The sequence below is a fragment of the Labeo rohita genome, chromosome 9 (assembly GCF_022985175.1).
Source record: "Labeo rohita strain BAU-BD-2019 chromosome 9, IGBB_LRoh.1.0, whole genome shotgun sequence".
Classification (NCBI taxonomy): domain Eukaryota; kingdom Metazoa; phylum Chordata; class Actinopteri; order Cypriniformes; family Cyprinidae; genus Labeo; species Labeo rohita.
Window position 1 is genome coordinate 13,673,338 of NC_066877.1, and position 25,166 is coordinate 13,698,503.

At 36.2% G+C, this 25,166-nt stretch overlaps 1 protein-coding gene across 1 annotated transcript in view; it reads right to left on the reverse strand.

The window, feature by feature from the left end:
- igsf3 (immunoglobulin superfamily, member 3) overlaps nt 1-25,166 on the reverse strand; it is a 186,835-nt gene that overhangs the window by 140,022 nt on the left and 21,647 nt on the right. The window contains exon 2 of the mRNA XM_051118750.1: nt 3,846-4,226. Coding sequence (XP_050974707.1) covers nt 3,846-4,226 — 381 coding nt within the window. The remainder of the gene's footprint in view (nt 1-3,845; nt 4,227-25,166) is intronic.

Sequence of the window (25,166 nt, forward strand, 5' to 3'; positions counted from 1 at the left end):
GTTATGGTTACCACTGCATCTTTCTGAAAAAAAAAAAAAAAAAAAAAAAAAAAAAAAAAAAAATTGCAGTGACTGATAGTTTATTTATAGTTATTTTCAAAGCTTCAGTGTACTGTCATTATAAAAGAACTTCAGTACTGTTGATTTAATTCTAACAAATAAGTTCTTGTTAAAAACTAACCAAACTTTAAAATAATATGCTTATAATTTCTGCACAGAAAAGACTTTCCAAACAAAAGGAAATATACTGGTATCGGTATCGGCATCGGCTATTTGACAAAATGAGTTGAAAAATATCGGAATATTGGATATCGGCAAATAAAAAAAATCCAATATTGTGCATCCCTACTTAAATTACATTAATTTGAAATCCTAAGAAATTTCTTAAGCCCGCCCTAAAGATGTTTTCATGAATCCAAGACCCGAACCATAAATATCACGACACGTATTACATATCACATTATTTCACGGTAACAATATCGACATAGTTATTTTTGCTTTAAATAAAGGTCTTTATGATATCAAGACTTTTGATACCATAGAATTTCATAATTCTTGTCACCAGCATCATTATTACAAAAAATCTACCTGTCTTAATTAAAAAAAATAAATAAAAACTTTAAATAAGAGATTAAGAGAGAAGAGATTAAATAAGAATAAGAAACTAACTGTAAACAATAGGACACAAAACTAAAGTAATAAAGTAACCAAACATATAAAAACACTGCATATTTTTCACTGTGTAAATTAAATATATATTTTTCCTTATTAATAAGGTTACAAAAGTGACTTAGTCAAGAGCAGTGAGAGATTTTCTCTCTTTTGTTGATATATTTACAGTAGAAAATTTACAAAATATCTTCATTGAACATGATCTTTACTTATTATCCTAATGATTTTTGGCATAAAACAATATTGTTGGCTATTACTAATATACCCGTGCTACTTACGACTGGTTTTGTGGTCCAGGGTCACATATACTGTTTTCGTGACTACATAGCATAGCAACGTCACGTGATCAGTTAACCGCGATAATCTCTACCAGTTGACAGATTTCTACAGGTAAATCGTGTCTACTGGTATCACCCACCCTATTATACTGTACCTCTACCCTCTTTTCCACAGGTTTGTAACTGGTGACAATGACTAACTCCACCCACAATATTGCCTATTGTACTGACGGCAATAAAACGCTAGTTAAAAATAAGCGCTTTCATGAGGTTAGCATGTAGAGACAGCAGAAAGGATGATGGCGTGTTTAAGGAAGGACAGGGATCTCGGAATGGGGCGTTGAGCAACATGCCTGTCCTTAAACAGGTGGCGCTCAGTGTGATGCTCCCCGGCCCACACCAAACACGACTCATGACTCACCGATCCCATATTAAAACTGTTCCTGCTGGTCCACATGTCCATTTGTGCAGCCTCTCAAGACATGCGGTGCATGTGAGCTTATGCAGCAACGCCTGGCGTTGACAAGTCAGCCCACACTGTTAGTCACAATCAACAGCCGAACTGTTAACAATGAGCATTTTGTAATAAGTTACGGTCACTGATAAGCCCATGTGACTGCGCTAACAAATGGATAAGACATCAGCGGCATGTGTGCACGAGCAGAGCTGGAAGGATAAAGTTTAATTACAATTATAATTAAGAGGACTATTGATACTGATATCATGGTGGCAGGTGGCAAGGCAGCATTACAAGCCTGTGCCCTACTTAATAATAGGGTGGGCTGGCACACAGATGGACTGGCATTCTGTCAGGTAGCTTCTCTATTACTCCACCAGAACAGTGACTGATTTGTGCAGCATAAATCCACTCAGGCATTAAAAGTCCACCAATTAGTGGAGATCCATTAACATGAGCAATGACGAGTTGGAGAGGATTCAGGCTGATGGTTCCAAAAAAAAGCTGCCTTTCAAAATGTCATCTTAAAAAAAGTGACCTTCCAAGCTTATCCAAAACTGCATTTCCAGAATTGGCTGAGAAACTCTTAAATTAGTTTCAAAAACCCAAAAATAAAATAGTAATACTATTCAGTGTTTTCTAAACAGTTATTAATGGGGATGCTCCAATATTAAAATTCTGAAATGATACGGATAAGCTGATAATCATTTTCATGTTACATGACAAACGTTTTCATTTTTCAAATTAAAATATTAGACAATTCAGTCTAAATACATTAGAAAATAAGTAAAATTATGTATCACAACATCACAATGTATATTAGAAATAATAAATATTCATTTTGAGGTTTGCTAAAGATTTAACAGCCGTTTGTAAATATTAACATCACGTAAGATGATGGTAAATGTCATGGGGAAAAATTCAACCGATATACACCGCATTTCAAAATTTTGCGATCAGTAGGATTTTTAATGTTTTTAAAGAAGCTTCTTATGCTCATGAAGACTGCATTTATTTAATCAAAAATACAGAAAAAAGTAATACTGTGAAATATTAATTCAATGTTAAATTGTTTTCTATGTGAATATATTTTAAAATGTAATTTATTCCTGTGATGCAAAGCTGAATTTTCAGCATCATTAATCCGGTGATTTATTATCAGATTTGGAAACAGTCTCCCTGCTTAATATTTTGTTGGAACTAGTGATACTTTTTTTTCAGGATTCATTAATAAATTAAAAGTTAAAAAGAACAGCATTTATTTAAAATAGAATTTTTTTGAAACAATATAAACTACCATTTAAAACTTTGGGGTCAGTACATTTTAATCTTTTTTTTTTTTTTTTTAGAAATTAATAATTTTATTCAGCAAGGATTTGTAAAATTGATAAAAGGTGATAGCAAAGACTTATACTGTAAGAAAAAAAATCTTGAATAAATGCTGTTCTATTTAACTTTTTATTTAATCAAATAATCCTGAAAAAGTATCACAGGTTCCCAAAAAATATTAGCAGCACAACTATTTCCAACATTTATAATGAAAGTAATAAATCAGCATATCTGAATGATTTCTGAAGGAACATGTGACACTAAAGTAATGCCTGATGAAAATTTAGCTTTGCCTCACAGGAATAAATTACATGTATTAAAACATTAAACAATTATCTGAAACTGTAATAATGTTTAACAATAGTACTGTTTTTTTTTCTGTATTTTTGATCAAGTAAATGCTTGGTGAGCATAAGATCTTACTGATCCCAGACTTTTGAACGGCAGTGTACAACAAATAAATGTTAATATATTCCAATATTATTAACATACAAAGTCTGTCATTTCATGTATAAATTCAGGCGAGACTGAAATCTCGAGTATCTCTGATTGATGTAATTCCCTTTTAAAATTCTCTTTTTAATCTTTTATTGATTTAATTCTCTTTTTAAATTGGATGAGCTGCAACCAGTCTTTCAACCACCAACCATTTTACACAGAGAGCTGGTGAAAATAGTCTAAATCCAAGGACAATACCGTAACTGTAACTTTCTCCTTGTGCTGACTGACAGCTTTAGTTATGGTTTTTAATGAAAGGTCAAAATAAATGAGAAGTTGTAAGGGGAAAAAAAAATAATAATAATATCCCACAAATCACAGACATTGCTATCCGGATGGAATTTGATTTCTCAGAGGACCCCCGAGTTATCTGAAAAACAGTAGGTAATTTTCTCTGTAATTTGCACCGAGGTTGTGAAAGAAAATCACAGATGTGTTTGACTCAGACGAGAACGAAATCACAAAGTACATCTGTGAAACACGCATTCACCCGGCCTCCTGCGGGAGAACCTGTCCGGTCTGAATAAGGCTCATGAATGCAAAACCACAGTGCTGTTGAAAGCATACTACATTATAGATTAGGGTTAAGTGGAAGTTCGGAGGGGGCTCACCGGTGAGGTTGGTACGGGCGCTGTAGGAGCCCAGGTAGCGGCTGTCGGTGTTGGGAGTGTAGCACTCGTACATGCCCTGGTCGGTGGCCTGCAGCTTGGTGATGTGCAGTAAGACAGAGTCTCCGCTCAACCTCTCGATGTAGATCTCCTTGCTGTTGACGCGCTGGGAGTACAAGGCGTAGGCGTAGTTGTGCTGGGACGTGCTCACGATACGGATCTCTCGATCGGGAGCGGTGTAAAGATACATGGACCATTCAAAGTCTTGCTCGACTCCTTCCTTGTAGCCGGTCACGTTACACCAGATGGTGATGTGAGAGCCTTCCGTTCGAATAATGGGCCCCGGCTGAACTGTGACCTGCCGCTGGGCTGAGCAAGTGCCCACTGTAAGAAAAACAGAACGAGGGGTCAGTAGTGGTCAAATATGTGACAATATTCAATATCTTAATTAGTGCTGTCAAGTCGATTAATCGCGATTAATCGCATTTAAAACAGAAGTTTGTGTTTACATACATTTCTTAAATATATTCATGTTTGTACATATTTATATATACAAATAAATGTACACTATACACACGTATTGTGTAAACACAAACTTCTTGGATGCGATTAATCGATTTGACAGCACTAATCTTAATATTTCATTTTCATTTTTAATCAAACAGCTGTTGATGCAAATACATTCAAAATGTTGAAAGTAAGAACTAAACCAGTCAAAATGTGTTTCAAAATCTAGTTATCACCTTGATAGGAAGTCCACTCCTGTCTGATAAGGAAACCTTCAAGCTTTTGAGCACTTGTAATTTATGTGTGTGCGTGGAGTTCGCAGTGTGTGAAGAACCATCGGCTTTTCAAGAAATCAAGTGGCCTTCAGCCAAGAGACCCATTACGCACTAAACACAGCCACTCAAAAGAATCACACTGAACTGTATGGCCTTTTTTTAAAGAAACACAGAATGTGTCTGCTGCGATTAAAAAACTCACACTGTAAACGCTACAATTTACACAAATGAAGGTCAAAGTGCAAGCAGATCACACTGAGTTTATGTAACACACTCAAGTCTAATATATAAAAATAAACCCACTTAGCAAAGGATGTGTCTAAACAGATCTAAGACCTACATTAAGTATTCATTAGATTGGAAAACAATGTGGAAAAGAATGTCAAATTGGACAAAAATCGAATCGGAAGATCTTCCCTCCATGCGAGCAGATGAAGAAGTTAGTCGACCGATTGCTGAAATTAAAGATTGCCTCATTTATGAAAAAAATAAGTAGCCTCCTTAGGAAAAACAAGCAATACACAGGACCGAAGACAAATCACATTATAATGTTTTAACAGCATTTTGGTGCAGATGAGTAAATGGTAGCAAAATGTGAATGGCAGATGCAGAACATTCACTAGAAAAGGTAATCGGGCAATTTTATGGGTTTCATGTGTGAAAGTGCCAATTATTCATCTTTGTGCGCGTCTAAAGTTCTTATTTTCCGGCTAAATTATGGTATACTAAGTTCAGAGTATATATCTAAGAAATGTATTTTTGCTCAATGACGATTTTGAGTATTGTAAGTCAATGACTGTTGAATAAACTTTTTTATAGTTATTCTTAGTTTTATAATGTTTCATTGTTATGAACATTTAGAGATGTTGACATGTCTATTCAATTATTTTACAAAATGGGAAAAGTCATGGAAATTCAGTACATCAAAATACTGTAGTTATTAAATATTTTGCATTGAATTTAAAATGGGCAGATCTGTTGCCTTGCACGTTTTATCTTGTAATGTTATTAATAGGGCTGTCACACGATTAATCGTGATTAATCGCATCCAAAATAAAAGTTTGTTCACATAATATATGTTTGTACTGTGTATATTATTACGGACATATAAATACACACCAAAGCATGTATATATAAAAAAAATATTATCTTATATATAAAATATTCATATTTATACTCCAAATTATGTATAAATATAAATACATACATACATATAAATATTTTAAAAATGTGTGTGTGTATTATACATTATAAATACACACAGTACACACACATATTATGTAAACAAACTTATTTTGGATGCGATTAATCGCAATTAATCGCTTGACAGCCCTAGTTATTATCAGTGTTGCTTAATATTTTTGTGGTAAACCATGATACACTAGTATTCATAAGTTTGAGGTTTGAAGAGGTCAAAAGTGACATTAAGGATGTTTATATGTTACAAAGGTTTTTTTAAATGTTCTTTTGAATTTACACATACATTTTTTTATTAATTTACTCATTTTCCTTATTTATTCACTATTTATTCATTTTATTTATTATTTATTTTATATATGCCTTATCTACCTATAAATACGTATTTCACATATAAATATTCAAATAGTATAAAAATTATAAAAATAATAATAATGCTTATTGATTAGCAAAGGTACATAAAAAGCTGTTTTTGGTAGTTCAAGTAGATTGATATATTAACATTATATGATGTAATGAATTACGTTTATGAGTTGTAAAATATACAGGCATCAATATGCCATCCCATAATACTTGAAACATTATCACCTTTTTTTGTGATCTTCTGGCAAGCACGGCTGCCATGTTTTCTTCTGTTTTACTTCTTTTTTTTTGTTTTGTTTTTACTGTAAATTTAACACGATTTTGATTACTGTGTGAGATATTGAATACCTGATACTCTCTCAGTATTTAAGCCTCCACAGGACACAGAAACTGCATTATTTTCTTTATTTTCAAAAGTTTTGCCACACCTGCATCTCTCAGACAGTAACAACTCCCCTGTGAGAATAATGAGATTTCTGTACAGCATAAAAGATGTTAACCGATACACTAACGTCGTCCTAGCCTGTCCGTGTTTGACAAAAACGTAGGATAAAGGAAGACAAGTGTGAACAGTTGGAGTTGAGAGAACAGGGAGAAAGTCGTTCCTCGGATGTCATTGTCCAATCTGTAACGGACAAAAAGACGCAGCCCATCTGCTAGCACGTCCCGTCTGGTGCGGATCTGTGACAATGAGCGAGCGTGTGTGGGTGAACGCACCCTACGCCTCAGAAGAGACGTCAGTGATTTAATTACCTCTAAATATGCACATGCATCTGCATCTCTGGGCCATCCCGTAGTGAAGTGAAAGTGGCTTTTTTCACTTAATTTATCTGTTTCCTTCCCTCCCGTAACCCCCGTACGCCCACACACGCCTGTGCTTTCCTCATGCCAGCTGCCTACAGACATAGGCACTCCAACAAAATACCACTAAAACAGCGTCCTAGTGCTATGTCTGAAAACAGCTCTATAGAACAGCAGTAGACAGGAGGGTTATCGTAACTGTGCTACACTATATGGCACAACCGTGCACAAATTTACACTTTCCAAGGTCTGATCTGATGTTCGCCATACCCTGCGTTTCTCTCTCCCTTCATGACATCCAGCTCAGTAGGAGCCCCGTGTTTACACTCTGCCAACCTGGCTTCCCTTAAACACTTTCATGTGCAGTAAATTGTTCTCTATTCAGTCAGAATTATAGCTCAACAATACAGCCAAACACAGTGCCAGGCATGAGGTCTGGAGCACATTTTAGCATATTTTAGTCAGGAATACCCTGTTTCCCCTCAACTACTTATAAAGTTTTTATTATTATTATTACTACTATTATTATTATCTACAGAACTACCAATATTACTTTTAAAACTTATAACACACTATAACACATTATACATTATATTATAAAATACAACTTTTTTTCACAGAAATAACTCTTCAAAAAGCAAAATAAATGTGCTTCAAAATATCTAGCTCATATTAATTAATTGCATCAAATAAAACTCCTTTTTTAATTTTTTTTGTTTGTTTTGTTTTTTGGGATTTTTTTTTTATTGATCTTGCATAGATTAGTTAAATTTTAGAGTTCAATTGCAAATAAAATTCGGACAATTCACAATTCTGATATTTTTTTCTCAGAATTGCGTATCAATTAATTGCATCAAATAAAACTCCTTTTTTAATTTTTTTTGTTTTGTTTTGTTTTTTTGGGATTTTTTTTATATTGATTTTGCATAGATAATTAAAATTTTAGAGTTCAATTGCGAGTTGAATTGCGAGTAAAATTCTGACAATTCACAATTCTGACTTTTTTCTCAGAACTGCATGATATAAACTCACAATTCTGACTTTTTTTTTCCTCATAATTGCATGATATAAACTTACTATTCTGACTTTTTTTCTCATAATTGCATGATATAAAACTCACAATTCTGAATTTTTTTCTCAGAATTGCATATGAAAAAAGAATTGCACAATATAAACTTGCAATTCTGATTTTTTTCCCCTCATAATTGCATGATATAAACTTGCAATTGCGAGTTAGAATTTAGAATTGTGAGATAAACACAATTTTGAGTCATGAAGTCAGAATGGTCAAATATAAACTCACAATTGTGAGAAATAAAGTCCGAATAAGTTTATATCTTGCAATTCCAACATTATTTCTCAGAAAACCAACTTTATTTTTTTACCTTAGAAATAAATGCCGTTCTTTTAAGCGTTCTATTCATCATGAAATCATGATTTTCACGAAACATTGAGCAGCAGAACTGTTTTTTTAACATTCACAATAATAATAAATGCTTCCTAAGCACAAAATCCGCATATTACAACGATTTCTGAGGGATCATGTGACACTGAAGGCTGGAGTAATGATGCTAAAAATTCAGCTCTGCTATCACAGGGACACATTATATTTAAAATACATTACAAAAAAAACTAATATTTTAAATTGTAATTATATTTCACAATATTAATGTTTTCCTTTATTTTTTAGTGAAATAAATGCAGCCTTGGTGAGCGTAAGAGACTTCAAAAATATTTTAAAATCTTACAGGCTTCAGAGTTTTATATTATCCTGGCACCTTTGTTTCTACTTTGTTTCCTGGTGGACTTACAGTGTAAAAATGTATGCAATCCAGCCTTCATAAGACACTCACCAATCACTGACCAGATTATGCTTTCTTCATGTGTAATAAGCAGCATCAGATAGTCAGTGAACTGTCTGTAGGCATTCTGCAACTTTAAGTCTACTGCTAGCACCAAATTAATTCTCTTTCAAGTTTTTGTTTGACTTACATTCCCACTGACCCTTAAAAATTCACCCTTCTTTGCACTTCATCTTTGTGTCACCCTCACTTTTGGTATTCTCATTTCAACCACCTTCCTTATTGAAGATGTGACCCCTGGTCTGCCTGCTGAAGTTTCACTTCACTGTGCCAAAGTCCTCAGAGCCACTGTTCAGAGTCTGAGACTCAAAGAGCGGCTGAGAGATATTTCCCCTGAAAACCAGACTTTACCTGTCAGCACAGACCACTGCAAGACTGCTACACAGTTCACCATGCACTCTAAGTTTGAGTTTGTTTAACATCTGTTAGACTGATTTAAGTGTTCTAAAAAAGATTTTTTCCACTAGTAAACAATGCAGCCTCATCATTTCAAAGAAAAAGTCTATACAGTATGTGGTTATAAAATGAGATCAAACAGGGTTGAGATTGGTAAGAGCGCCAGAGTTCGTTTTGCAATTCCAGCACGCCTGGAGTGACAGGCCAACGTTTAAGCCGTGTCATTCAACGGATGAAAGCGACAGCCTGCTAGACCATGAACCATCAGTCTGATTTCAGCAGGATGAAGATTTCATGTGACATATTAAATCCAGAGACATTTCGGAGATGTTTAACTGGAACATTCATGTCAGGCTCATTCCTCTTTTTGAGCTCGGCTGATGAAAGTACAGTTTCCATGTGGGTCACAGAAGACTTCCCCAGAATAACCAGCTCTGGCCTGCCATCAGCTCTGCAGCATTAAATATGGATCACATACTGTATAAAACACCATGCGTTTCTAACAACACGTGCTCGCTCTATCTCTCCTGTGGAAGAGGAGGACAGCATAAGAGTTTTGTCTTATAACACATTTTAATGCAGTTTACAATACTTTATTAAAGTACACCACAGGGGCTGTTCACCCTCTGGGTGAAAAGCACAAGAGAGTAAGGTATTTCATGAAAGTTTTATTCCACCTAGCTTTTAAATCATGCTCCTGAGCAACCTCATACTTTTGACAACAATGCACTAACTGTTTAAACTCTTATCCAGCATTACTAATCTGAAGTCCTGCTAATCAGCCAGTGTAAACTAATCACATACAGCCAATTATTATCATATTATTTCTAGTGAAGGGACTTGTTTCTTAACCATTCTTTCAGTAGCCTACTTCTTTAGTACGTCTTTTAGTATAACAGCCCAAACTACATATTTAAAGAGATAGTTCATCCAAAAAATTAAATTCTGTCATTAATTGCTCATCCTCATGTCTTGCAAATCCATAAGACCTTCATTTATCTTCAGAACATTAAGATATTTTTGATGAAATCCATAAGCTTTCTGACCCTGCATAGACCGCAAGGCAACTGACACGTTCAAGGCAGAGAAAGCTAGTAAAGACACTGTTAAAATAATCCATGTGACATGAGTGGTTCAACCGTAATGTTATAAAGCTATAAGAATACTTTCTGTGTGCAAAAAAAGCACAAATAATGACTTTATTCAACAATTTCTGGTCTTCAGTGTCTGTGATGCACGTTCACAAGAGTAGCACACGTATGAGTGTGGTGCAACTGACCCAAAAAGTATTTTTGTAGCTTCGTAACATTACGGTTAAACCACTGATGTCACATGGACTATTTTAACAATGTCCTTACCAGTGATGGGAATAATGGCGTTACTGTTTTTTCAAAAACGAGTAATCAATAACGTCCCAGTGCTCTGCATATTTTGAATGTATCTCTTATCACATACGCCATTTGTTCTATTCGGGATTTTCCACCATGATTCCAGTTCGAAGCAAGCATATATGTTCGATTTAAAGATCATTAAAGTGTGCAAGACATGAATTTAAATTGGATTTATTTACAGATGCATTTATGTCACACTACGTCACACTAGTAAGATTCGCCTGTGTGTGAAGATGCTGTAGGCATTGATGTAGCGCAAATATTTGAATGAATGTTCTGAAGTGAAGTAAACTTTAACGTATTTCCCGTGCTCAGGAAGCAGGGAACAATAAATACTGTGTAGGGATCATGTAAATCGGAACACAGACACAGAGAGACATGCAAAATATCCAGAGCAGTGGGGCACGAGGACTGGAATTGAGAACCGCTGCTACACATATACTCACTGAGATTCAGGCTGTTTTATTTACTTGTCTGTGAAGAGAGGTGACGGACACCAAAACGGCAGAGATCACCCCGTTTATTTTATTTATTTTACAAAATCACATTGTTTTGTTAATATAATGACTACACACAAATAAAAGTAGACTCTTCGCAGTTTCAAACAATACCTTATTCTTACTTATACGATCAAAAATTTAGTATTTTTATTTCTTTTTGCAGACATCAAGAAAATAAAATATTAACCCGTTTTAAATACTTTTTTTCAGGCAAACAATTTCATTTTTGTGTGTGTCTGTTTGTGTGTTCGCCTGTTCAAGAAGTTGACAGAAAAAAAAACATTCCAGATAAAGTGTTACGTCTGTGTTAATGCTATTGAGTAGGGTAAAATGCAGTGGTGTAGTGCAGTACCCGAGTATGCCCATTTCTTTATCAGTCGGCTTTGCATATACTCACTTCTAAATCCCTTCTGATGCGCATCATTCAGTAGTGTCCTGCATTAGCCAAAATCATGACAGGCCACCATTTCTAATTCAATCGTATGTGAAAAAATGCAAATATACAAAGCAAAACACATAGTAAAGATGGTAATGACCGTGGCTTCCTTTGAAATATGTTTGATGATTGCGCCTGATGCGCCCGCTCCGTCCGCGCCCGCACCAGATTTGCCGAGCAGTAAAATGAATAATCATTATCGATTACTAATTTGAATCAGTACATTATAACGAAAACAATACCTTAAAAATGAAAAGAATTATATTTTTATGATCTGAAATTTCTTAAACTGGGTGAACCTCTGTAAACCTTTGTCCAAGGATCCAGTAGACGTTCAAACACCCAACCGATTTCATCAGAGACTGCAAAGAGTCACGTCCAGATGTCAGTTAACGTTATTCTTTTTAGCGTGGATTTGGCTTGAAAGCACGAGCGATTAAGCTTATATAAGTGTGCAGCGATGTGCAGATCAGCTGAATCAATCTGCTGTTAAAAATGAATTTTTTAAAGTAACTTGCCCAACACTGGTCCTTACTACCTCTCTGGGCCTTAAAAATGTCAGTTGCATTGCTGTCTATGCAACTTGGATTTCATCAAAAATATCTTAATTTGTGTTCTGAAGATAAACAAAGATCTTATAGGTTTGAAATGTCATGAAGGTGAGTAAATAGCAACAGAATGTTCATTTTTAGTCTAACTATGCCTTTAAACTATATATTAAACTGTAGGTAACTGTTTGGTTGCCAACATTCTTCAGTGAATCTTCTTTTGGTGTTCAGCATAAGGAAGAAATTCATACAGGTTTGGAACAACTTCACTGTAAGGAAATTATTACTTAATTTTCATTTTTGAACAAACTATCCCTTTAAACTAACAAAATTCTGTAAATATTGTATATATCAGTATAAAGACAACAACGTATTTACATGCATTTCAAAATCTCTTCAACAATTCAGTCAGTCAGTTATTAGACTGAAACTCAAAACATTGTCAATATTCATGCTCATGTTGTGTGAAACCTTCATGACTCGAAGGCAGTTTCAGAGTCTCACAGATTCCCAGATATACACAATAAAAACAATTCCAAAACACATGGTGAACTGAACAACTAACTCATTGAAAACGTTATACACAATAGGGTGGTTGTTAAGATATTCAATAAATAAAAATGTAAATTTTACACTGTTTACATAAAGAACAATTCATTCTGAACCACTGAATAGGAATTAGTTCTCAGTTCCAAACCACAATTTAATACTATACAAATTGCAGTAAAGAGAGTCCCACGGGAACAAATGAACAGAACAAAACCACTTTTAAACTACGACAACAATTAAAAACAGAAGACAATGTGAGCAAACTAGATCACGCTGGATCAAATGCGGTCAAAGCTGCAAAGATCAAAAGAAAACCTGTCTAAAAGCTCAGATACAAAAACGAGCTAGGAAGACAATACAGGAGGAGACTACAGTCTAGTCTTTGGTCAGCACAAAAGTCTCTGATAAATACTGGTACATGAGAGACAACCACTTTCCCAAGCCTGCTGTTTGTCTTGCTTTAATTGCCTCTCACACATCCAGTCCAAAAGCACTTTAATAGAGCCGCTGTGTATACAGACGCAAGCCATGATGCCGTGTCTCACGGCCCAAGAGAGTAACTCAATACCCCTCAAAAGACATACTCATATATACACACACACAGCTCTGGTGTTTAACAGGACGCACACATGGAGCAAATTGCCCTAGACTATTACCACCATCACCACACCTCGCAAACTCCAAACCCGGCGGTGCAATTACCAAAATCTTTTCTGCTCATTTGATGCAGGCCGGAGTGTAAGCACTTCCTCACAAGGAGAGAAAAAAAAACAAGGCTTGGCGGGAAACCACAGCCAATTAGAGGAGGATATAGCGAGGCAAATGACCAGAGGAAGGGATCATATTGAGAAGGAATACAAGTTTGCAGCATTTGGTAACCCAAAATCCAATTTCTTTTGTCTATGTGTGACACAGATCTCATTTTTCTGAGCAGTGTGAACACAAAAAATCCAATCTTTTCAATCCGATTTGGGCAGCTTTGATATGTGGTCCTTGATCCGATTATGTGTCCAATTCATGGCCATGTGACCCGAGCGTGAACCATGCTTTCACGGAATTAAACGGCTTCTTTAACAGCAATTTTTTGTGCATGTGAGAAATTTTGTAAACGTGTCATAAATGTGAAGCGAACAATATAGGCAAAACAGATTTGAGCAATAAAAAACTAAATAGGATTGAAGTTTCATTATTTACTCACTCTCATGTCATTTTAAACTCTCTTGACATTTTCCATTTCCTGTTTTGTGATTGTAGTCACTTCACTTCTAAATACAGTAATGCTTCAAGGTGCTGGCTTTCTGTCTGTTATCTAAGAGCTGAGCTGAACCAGAAAGCGACAGGAGCTTTTTAATATGTTTAAGGTTTTACAGAGCTCAGCTGAGTAAAAAGCCACAGATTTAAGAAGCCTGTCCCGACTGGAGATAAGAAGGAACTGGGGACTAATGAGGTTTCACAGGAGAGGTGCAAGATTAGAGTCAAAAGAAACAAGTAAGCCAGAGCCCATGCATCTAGTTACTGTGCCAAAATGCATAAACGGAGAGAAACGCAAGCCAGCAGACCTACTGACTACAGAGTGCATCTCTGAGATTGCAATTAGACCAACATTAAAGCGATAAAATAAGCTACATTATCCAGATGTCATGCCTTTCTTGACACAGCTGAGGCCTTCTTATGTTCAAATCACTGGACAACTAACAAAACATTTCATTATATGCATGGGAAGACAAAGCACAGCATGCAAGTAAGTTAAAAAGAACGAATGAACAAAAATACAGAACACAGGCAGAACACATAAATCAAAGACTTAAGCATAAAATTAAGCATTAAAATAAACAAAATTATATGAAATATAAAACGAGGATTGATTATTGTTAAAAAAAAAAAAGGTTAAAAAATACTATTGAAAAAATATATATAAAAAATCCAAGTATAAGGAATGTCCTAATTTAGATAAGCAAACGTGTGTGTGAAGAGTGTGAAAGAGAAAAGCATATGCGCTGCCTCTTCCAGGCCAGGACAGGGACTCCAGTCAGCACCTCAGCTGTGCTGCTTAAAAAAAAAAAAAAAAAAAAAAAAAAAACAACAACAACACCGGTCTTTTAGTACAGGCAGACGGGGGGTGGCACACTGCTTCCTGTGTGTGCGGGTGAGCAGCTGGAGGCACAGCTGTACTGGTGTGTGTGTGGCGAAGAATGATTTTAAAAAAGTATTAACTATATTTAAGAATGGAAGTTAACTGTTCAATGACAGGAAGAAAGGGGGAAAAGTGGATCTATGGGCTACAGCCCCAATGGGATGACAGGAAATGAGCAGTAAGACAGCATGCTCTGGGTCCGATTAGATCAATACAAAACCATTCAGTGAGCAAGCCATAACCACAGCAGTCCTGATGTCTGCTCTGTGGGGATGTCAGAAGTAGTGAATCCTGGGACTGCTGCTCTGTTGAGTGGGTTGCGGTAAGACTAAAGGCTTGTTCACACTAAGAAGATAACTATAGTGATATGTGATATGTGAATTAGCATCGACACCAAGCACAATAACGTTCTGTTTATTATAAGCAATTAGTCATCTGCCACTTTAAATGCTTACAGCAGGAAAGATTTTAATTGGCTGTCAATGTTCATCTGCTGAAAAAAAAAATTATTGAAAGTGAGTCCTATGATATTGCTCTTCTGTGCTGGTGTCGTTTTAGTTGTGGCATGGATTCTACACTATTTTTTTTTTTTTTTTAAAAGTTAAAAGTGTTTTTTTTTATACTATTTTTTTTTAGCATTATCGTTATAGTTATCGTAATTGGTGCATGTGGGCTTTAAGACTCTGTTCCAATATCATTTTAAAGGGATAGTTCACCTCAAAATGACAATTCTGTCATTAATTACTCATCCTTATGTTGTTCCAAACCTGTGAGACCTTCGTTCATCTTCGGAACAAAAATTAAGATCATTTTGTTGAAATCCGAGAGTTTTCTGATGGCAACGCAACTGACATGTTCACAGCCAAGAAAGGTAATAAGGACATCATTAAAATAGTACATGTGACATCAGTGGCTCGATCTGTAATTTTATAAAGCTACAGCAATATTTTTGGAGGGCAAAGAAAACTAAAAATATAGCTGCAAGCAGCAATTCTCGGGGTTTAAGCGCTTAAGGCATTTAAGCATATAGGGAAAAAGACACATTATTTAGCAAGACTGTACCTACCTAAATCAATGATTTAAATCCAGGTAATTTACAATAGAAATATGATGGTTTTTTTTGTTTTGTTTTTTTAAGTTTATGGCTGTTATAGCACCAGCTGTGGTACAATGCCCTTAAAACTTTGCATGCTTGTTTAGAATCACCTGTCACATGTGCTTAGCAGGTTTCATGAAGTTCTGTGTTTTTCTTTAGGCTTCATAGGATTTGGGGTAAATTTGGACAGGCCCCTTTTCTAAACAACCCCGTTATAGCTTCCCAAAAGGTACATTTCAATTTTTTTTTTGTTTAGTTTTTTTTTCAGATTGAGCGAAAAACCTAGGACTAGTTCGCAAAATATATATATTTTTTTTTACATTTTCTCAATCATTTAGGAAACGATTTGATTGACAGCAGTGGTTCTAGAGGCAAAGTTGTCCAGAATGAGGAATCGTATGATACGAATACTATGCATATGTGCCAAAAAAAAAAAAAAAAAACGTGCAACGTACAATCGTTTATGCCCTTGAACAATGCAATACTGCCCCCCCCAATGCTCGATTTCTTTCAAATTTCCGTGACCATTCTAACAATTACAATAGGGTTTTAGCGCTACATGCTTAAACCCCTAATAACGACCATTTCATAATTTCTTCGTTTTGGTGTCAGTCTTCAATACCCGAGTCAGAAAGCTCTTGGATTTTATAAAAAAAATCTTAATTTGTGTTCTGAAAATAAACAAAGGTTTTACAGGTTTGGAACGACATGAGGGTGAGTAATTAATGAGAGAATTTTTATTTTTGGGTGAACTATTCTTTTAAGATAAATATTTAGCTATTTTAAATCCACACATTTTTACTATTACTGTTTTACTGTTTTTTGTTTTTTTTTGGACCAAATAAAAGCAGCACTGGTGAACAGAAAACATCTTTCAAGTCTGAAATACTCTGCATTCAGGTCTAAAATGGTCTGTAATCAGAAAAGTAATTTAGGGACAGCATGGTGGGTGCGAGAGGGTCATATGCAGATGTAGAGTCTGGAGAAAAAGATGTAAGATAACATCCTGAGGGGGAGACAGGCTGCCTGGTTTCTAGGGTAGAGAACAGAACAGGCCAGCAGGAAACACAGGAAGGTACACAGAGCTTCATAATGAACCAGAGGAGGTAAAATGTCTGTGTGTTAGAAGACTGTAGGACCACACAGCAGTCAGGAAACACGTTGCCTGTAGACCATGGAAGCAATTTGTGCAACTGCTGGTTGCGGGCAGTGGGTTGTGGGCAAAAATGCATCCTAGCAGGAAAATAAAGTGCAAGTGAGACATTAGGACAAACGGAGTGTCTTTAGGCACAATTCACTTCATCAATAAAAAAAAAAACATAGTAGCATTTTTTAAGTTAATGCATGCTGGCCTCTTTCTTCCAGTCTCCCATTCACTTCCATCACACTGGCAGTCAATGGACTTGCGCCTCCGAGCAGTACCATACATGCCCGGAAAGGCTATTTAAATGAAAAATGAACAGCCTCATACACTGAGCTGCACCCAGCCGGTCGAAAAAGCGATATGAAATAGAAGACATTCATTTCTGGGTGTGTGGAGCCATATTTACAATATATGCAAAGCTACTCCATCTTTATTCCCCACCCCTCCAGCGCTTTCATTGTGCTGTTTTGTCAGGCCCTCAGTCTCGGGATACTTTTTTTTTTCCCTGAGCTCATAAATCCATTTGATATCTTGAATTTCTTTCAGTTTTTTTTTTACTCTGTTTTTTGCAAAAGCAGAGTTTAATGGGATTTGCATTCTGAGTGTGACATCATTTCAGAAACATCACTGCTCAAGGCTCTTAAGATGAGACAAAATCTCCCCATAAACTCCAACAGCCCTGTTGATATTATTTAAATGAATTAAATGCAATAAGCATGAATTTGAAAAGGAGGCCCTAAGGAATGCAAGCGTTTTTTAGACCTCATTCTAATCGCATCCTGGTGCATTGTGGGATGGTTTGCACAATTTGATACATTTCTGGAGTTCTGCCTGCCAAGGCAAGTAAGAGAGTCTCTTTCTTTAGATGGGCAAACAAGAATCACCATAGGACAGAAAACACGGCGTCTTACTGTCTGACCAATGCTAAAAGGAAAAACCACAGCAACAAAGCACTGTGGGCACTGTGGATAATCCAGTTCTACGTCACAAATTGAACTATCACGAATAAGAGGAAACAAATGACAGGGTGAGGCTATGAGAAGCATGATGGGATTACATATTCTAGGACAATGAGCGCTATATACACATTTGAAAGGACAGTTCCTCAAACAGTACAGTAAAATTGGCATTTACTCATCTTAATGTCATTCCAAACATACTGTCTTCAGCATAATATACAAGCTGTTATATTCCATTCATTGAAAGCAGACAGGGACTAGATGTGTAAGAATGCAACAGCTTTGTGTAAGAAACAAAGAAATTTCAGACATTGTTTACAAAAATCCTATTTCCCATGACTTTTCATTGTCCACTACCATGGAAAATTTAGACTTATTTTCCAGATTTTCATGAGTGTAGCTATAGTTTCATCACTTTGCTTTTGTTCGCATTTTAAAGCACTGCATCAGAAACTAACGATGGGAACGTCAAATTTCAAAAAAGTTTTTACGATCACTTGAGGTGGTTCTTGAGTTGTGCAAAAAAGGGTTAAAAAAAGGGAATAATGGGAGATGGAAACGCATTTGCAGAATAAATTCCTCCATGCGCAATGTAGCCATAAAAATAGAATTTACTGTATAATGCGGAATGCCATGGAATTTTCAATGAATGAACCAAAAGTAGATCAAACACATTTAAATTAAAATATGATATTGACTAGTGTCTTTGAATATTAAGTTGCAAAAAGATGCTTAAATATGAATCCTGCATGTTCTGCATGTTTCTGTGTGAATGAATGACGCAGACATGGTTTTGTTTGCTACTACACACATACTGAAACGCTTGTGATGCTAGTGGTGTTTTGAGCCTCTGGGGCCTCAATATATTGGTACCCAAACACTAACAATCTTTCACTTCATGAGCATATTACGGTTTCTTTTGAGAAAAACTATTGTCATGTACAAATAGAAGCTTAAAGGAGAAGACCACTTTCAGAACAACAATTTACAGATAATGTACTCACCCCCTTGTCATCCAGGATGTTCATGTCTTTCTTTCGTCAGCCGTAAAGAAATTATGTTTTATGAGGAAAACATTTTAGGATTTTTCTCCATATAATGGACTGATATGGTGCCCCAAGTTTGAACTTCCAAAATGCAGTTTAAATGCGTCTTCAAACGATGCCAAATGTGGTTGTAAACAATCCCAGCTGAGAAAGAAGGGTGAAATCTTATCTAGTGAAACGACCGGTTACTTTCATAAAAATAATACAATTGATATACTTCTTGTCTTGCTTTTCTCGACCTCTGTTTTTGTTTCGGTTCATGACAGTTAGGGTATGTCGAAAAACTCCCATCTTATGTTCTCAATCGTCCTATATCGCTGTTTTACCATTTTTGTTAAAGGTGTATGCACTTTGCATAGACTGGGTCAGTACTTCTGCAGCGATGTAGGATGATTTTGAAATTATTTTTGAAGTTGAGGGAGAAAATATGATCAGAGTTGTTCAAGGGAGAGCGAGTATTTGAAATTTAAAAAGTATTTAAATTGTATTTTAATGAAAATAACCGATCATTTAGCTAGATAAGACCCTTCTTTCTCAGCTGGGATCATTTACAGCTGCATTTAGGATTGTTTGAAGCTGCATTTAAACTGCATTTTGGACGTTCAAACTCGGGGCACCATATCAGTCCATTATATGGAGAAAAATCCTAAAAGGAGGTGAGCACATTATCTGTAAATTGTTGTTCTGGAAGTGGACTTCTCTTTTAAAGGTCTTCACAGCAACCAGTCAAAACAAAAGCTTGGTTTAGCTTGAAGAAACGGTGACAGAAATTAAACTCCATTAAATAATAGTACTACAATACTAATTAAATAAAAATTTTTTTTTTTTTTTTGCAAAATTATTTACCAGAATTTATTTACCAGCAAAATGTAAATACACAACACAATATTTGTGAAAAAAAAATTTAATAAATAAATAAAATAATAAATTCATTTTTTATAAAGTCAATTAATTAGATGTGTTTGATTATTAAAATTTAATGAAACCACTAAAATTGAATCCAGAAAATGAATGGAAATAACAGAATTTGATTAAAAAAATAAAACTGAATTTGAGAAAAAACAAAAACATTTCATAGGGCCTTAATTTAATTTAAAAAATGTAATTTTAATAAACTGCTGTAAAACTATGTTTCATGATTTCAATTAGATATTCTATTTGATTATTTTTTTTATTATTATTATTTAACCATTAAAACGGGTGGAAAAACAGATTTCAGAAAAAAAAAATGAAATAGATTTCACAGGGTCCTATCAATGTGACTGCACAATGAGACAGAATAGCCTGACTAAGCAGCAAATATGAAAATGAATATATTCATATTAGCCTAATATGAATATATTCATATTTAGATATTTAGTGCCACTTTATCAGGAAGTGATGACTTTGTTTTCTTTGACTCATTAGATGGAAACTAAGGCTGGGAAAATCTATGCATCGCGAATTAGGGCTAAAGCGCACGTTATGGAGATTTAGTACTGATTACAAAACCGGATTTACTAACAGGACGCGCATGATAATCACATGCGATTAATCATGCAGTCCTATCGTGAATAAAGAAATGAGTCTGCATCGATTCTGAAATTTTCAGAATGCACTGTGATTCTCTTTTGAATTGATTCAGAGCGTAGTTTTTAACAGCAAATGGCACTGCATGCTTTAGAAACAGCCGTACTCTGCTTGCTTCCCATTCCTTGCATACACTTAAACCTAAAATAATCATTCATAAAGTTTGAAAAGGTTGAAGCGAATTACAAGGGTGTTCACAGTGCGCTGTTTACAATTATCTCACAACATTAAAGCATCCTGAGCCAAGGTACAGTTACATGACTCAGCTGAACACATGCTCTTCAGCACTTTTGTTCGTGAGCATTTGAGTGTGCAGTTAAAAACTTGATTAGAGTTCCATCTGCTGTTAAAAACTAAGCTCAGAATCAATGAACTACTTGCACTGAGCCTCGTCTCAGTTATTTCCAGTTATGTACAATTTCAATGCGCTGTAATTATCTAGTCGACTTAAACGCCTAATAAAAAGAGTTTGCGGGATGATTTCAAATTCTGAAATTTTCAGAAACAGGAGAAGACATATTCTGATGATTGATTTTCCAAACTCAACGGAACGTGAAGTTTTAATCCAACATAAACCGATCTGAGCGGTGGCTGGTAATCATACGTGATTGTTCAACACAGGGTGTCAGTGCTCTATAGTGGTCTAATCTCAGTGCTGCACTTTGTGAGATCTGATGAATAAGATCATAATGAACCTTAATTTATCTGTATTAAATATGTTAGTCTCTATTATGTGCCATATTCTGTCATCATTTCACTTTATGTAGTCTAATGTCAAAACATGAATATTCAATAGTTGCACTGTCAGCATGCTACGATTAAAAATTATTTAAATGTTAACTTCATTAAATAAGGCAGTTACCACACATTCATTCGACCATTTCAAACAACGGAATAAGCAGTATAGACTCGGAATAAGAGCACCAATGCACACAAACAAATTAGCCATGCTTTTACTACAAATTGCAAATGAAGTTAAACCATATAACAACGATTTGAACAACTGAAAAATAACAAATGAACAATCACTTGTTTTACTACACTGTCCATAGTTAAATGATGGTAGGCTATTTGTAGTAAAAGTGTTGTTTACAAAAGGTAAAAAACATGGCACTTTTACTATAGTAAAACCATGGTTAATTTTCATAAGGGTGTTTATCAGTCAAACTCATTTAAAACATTCATCAGGTATGAAATATGGTCAGTAAAAGAAAAGTACTTTTTTTGAGAATGCGGCAGGTTAGTGGGGAAATATATTTATTTATTATTCAGAATGCACATACAGAAGGGAAATATTTTTATAGTAACATTTCAGCAGGTTGAAGATGATTCATGTTAACACAGAGAATATGATTAATTGTTTTTTAAAGAAATGCCAGCCCTAAAATGTAGTAATAATCTGAGCTCTCATGAGAAACCGTCTGTATGTAGGTGCGCTGAATGCTAACCAGAAACTCCCGAGCCGTAACAAGTAAAACGCGGAAGTAGTTGTGCAAGTAGTCCTTTCCAAAGAGAATCGCAATACATTCTGAAAATCTCAGAATAGATCCACGAATCAGATTCAGCGATTTATCGTTGCAACACTAATGGAAACGGTGCTTATTCGCAAATGTTTTATGCAACATTCCAATTTTGCACATAAATTGCAACTTTGGATGAAAACCCAGCTTATGTGCTCCATGGTCAATAAGTCTCTTTAGATACAAAGAGTACATTTATCAGAACTTGTCAGATCTTTAATCACTGACCCAAAAATAACTCCTTTAGTGTGCAAATGGAAGAAAAAGAAACTCCGGATTTCAAAGACAAGAGGTCGAGTACAGACTACTCATTTTGTGATGAATTATCCCTTTAAGTACATAATGCCCATATACTCTTTTGTTCTGTTTGTGTTTGAAGAGTCAGTAAGAAGACCGACTTCACTCAGTAAGAAGATTGCAGCAAATTGAGGTCCGCACACGACTGCTCATAAAAATGTCATCACTTGAAGTGCTAAACATGTGTTCAGGGGAACTGATGCAACCTAAAACGAAGTCAAACACCATATTTTATCCTTTCAGACAGAGCAACGCTCTCTCAGTTTCTATTTTTTCTCCCACAAGCAGGTTCCCTTGTTTTTTTTTCCTCCTCACAAGCCCTCTTTTTTCCTCCCTCCTCATCGTTCGTTCTGCCCGTGACCACATGTAAGAATCCCCACTGCTTGTGTCTGTCTCAGAGATCTTTGAACCCTTTCAGCGAGGTTTAACAGGCTCAGAGAGACTTCAAAGTGAAACGACGGCTCACGTAGGCTGAAAATGAGGTCCTAAATCCCTCATCAGAGGCGTTCTACCTACGTTCTGACCACAGCTGCCCGTCCTAACACGGCATTAACCCACATCTAATATCTAGTTTCACCTGCTCCGCTTCTGCTGCCAATATAAATCTATTCAACCCACCGGGCCGTCAAACTGTTCCCTTCTATCTAGCTTGTGACTGCTGGACTCGGAGCTCCAGCGTCCCATAGAGAGTGGGAACCAGGACAAACGTTCACACGGGATGGCTGCGTGCGGATTATGCACACGACAAAGATAAGGAGAATAAAGGACTAATCCGCAAGAAGCACGCCACATTTCCTCCACAGAGGCACAATCTCACTGCTTCATTATAAGGTGACACCATATTCTTAAACCAGCTATGGATAATCCCACCTCGGCGTGTCTGGGACTCACCGCAACTCACGTGAGTTAACAAGAAAGCCCTGTTTCTGTGTCAAACATTCAAAGACGTCACTTCAAACGCTCTCGTGATACCAGCTCCAAAACTTGGAGATCTGCAGAGTTAACCTCGTTTGCCATGTTTCAACAGCGTTTTATCCACGTAAGTGAAAAAGAGAGCAAACGCGCTCGCACAAAGTGGTGCGTCATGTGCTTGAATAAACACCTGTGCCGCCAGATACGGCTGGCCGGGAAGGATAACAAGCACGGGGCAGAAAATCCACTGGACGTGCTCCACTTAAATCAAACAGAGGCGAGGACAGACACACACAGACACCCTCCAGGAAAGGACAGGGAAGTGCAATTACCATAAAAATCACTCTCGCTCTACAATATAGTCATAATAATACATGAGAGCTTTATCTTTCAACCCAGCAGGCATAGACACTGTAAATGTCATAGGAGGTGATAAACTTAATCAGACAGCAGAGGCCCCTTCATAGGATTCTTGTTGAGGCCCGAACGCACCTCTCAACACCAGTGGCTTTGACCTCCACATGATAAGCGTTGCAAATAGTGTCATGGAAGGGATATTTTACAAGGTTGCTAGTAAAAAACGGGCCAGGGTGGTGACTAGTGAAGTTGACTAATTTATAGAGATTTTTTGCCTTTGCTGTGCTACAAATGGGATAAATTTATGATGTTTTAACCAGTGCGTTAGCATGCTGAAGGGCTCTCTGAGTAGAGGCATCTCTGAGTTCATATCAATATAAATCAATGCAGTTAAAGCCACCGGAGTGCTTCGGAATTCACAGTCTTCAGACCATAAAATGTCTTGAAATTTGTAGACTTTATATCTCCTGCAGTTAGCGTCTGTGTTATATTGATAACTACTGTTGTTTTCTTGTACTCTTTCAGCAATAAAATGTTGGCTAATAGATATTTTCCTTATATACACTTCAAAGGGAACCCCAGGTATTAAAACTTGAATGGCTTAATATAACATAAATGATGTCTCTTATTGTAAAATGTAGTAGAAAACCCATGAGTGTTTTTTTGCTTTACTTAAAGGGGTCATCGGATGCCCATTTTCCACAAGTTGATATGATTCTTTAGGGTCTTAATGAAAAGTCTATAATACACTTTGGTTAAAAATTCTCAGTGGATGTGGAAAACAACACCCTTTTTACCTTGCCAAAATCAGCTCTGCAAAACTCATCTCATTCTTGTCGAGGCTGCTTTAAATGCAAATTAGCTCTGCTCACCCCGCCTCTCTCTTCTCTCTGTGGAGAGACGAGCCTGTTTACTTTAGCCGCATTTAGCCACTAAACTTGCTAACTCGCACATTATTAGGAAAGGCGATCGCAAAGATTCATAAAAAACCCTTATACTCACTTCTGCTGTATGTGAAGCTGGATCACGAATGATTTGCACAAACATAGACGGATTTGTAGATCGGGAGGCGCATTCCCTTCACAAACAAACATAATCCACTGCATCTTCAGCGACTCAGATGTCGGGAGTAAATGACGACCACTATCGCCCACAATCGCTCAGAGATATTCTTGTCCAACTTACATCCCTGCTCCGACATCGAAACAAAGAGGGCGGACTGTTACAGCTGATCTGAGGTAAGTCGCTCATGTCAATCAACTATAGTGGGAGCGGCCTCTGTCGGTGTGACGTCACAACAACAGGCATCTGAGAATGGATCACAATTTGAAAAAGGGAATATTATTTTTACAGATTAATTAAAAACCACTGCATGGAAATATGGACTGATGAGGAGAAACACGTTTATGCCATTGGGAGTGCCAGGATAAATTTTAATATAACTCCGATTGCATTCGTCTGAAAG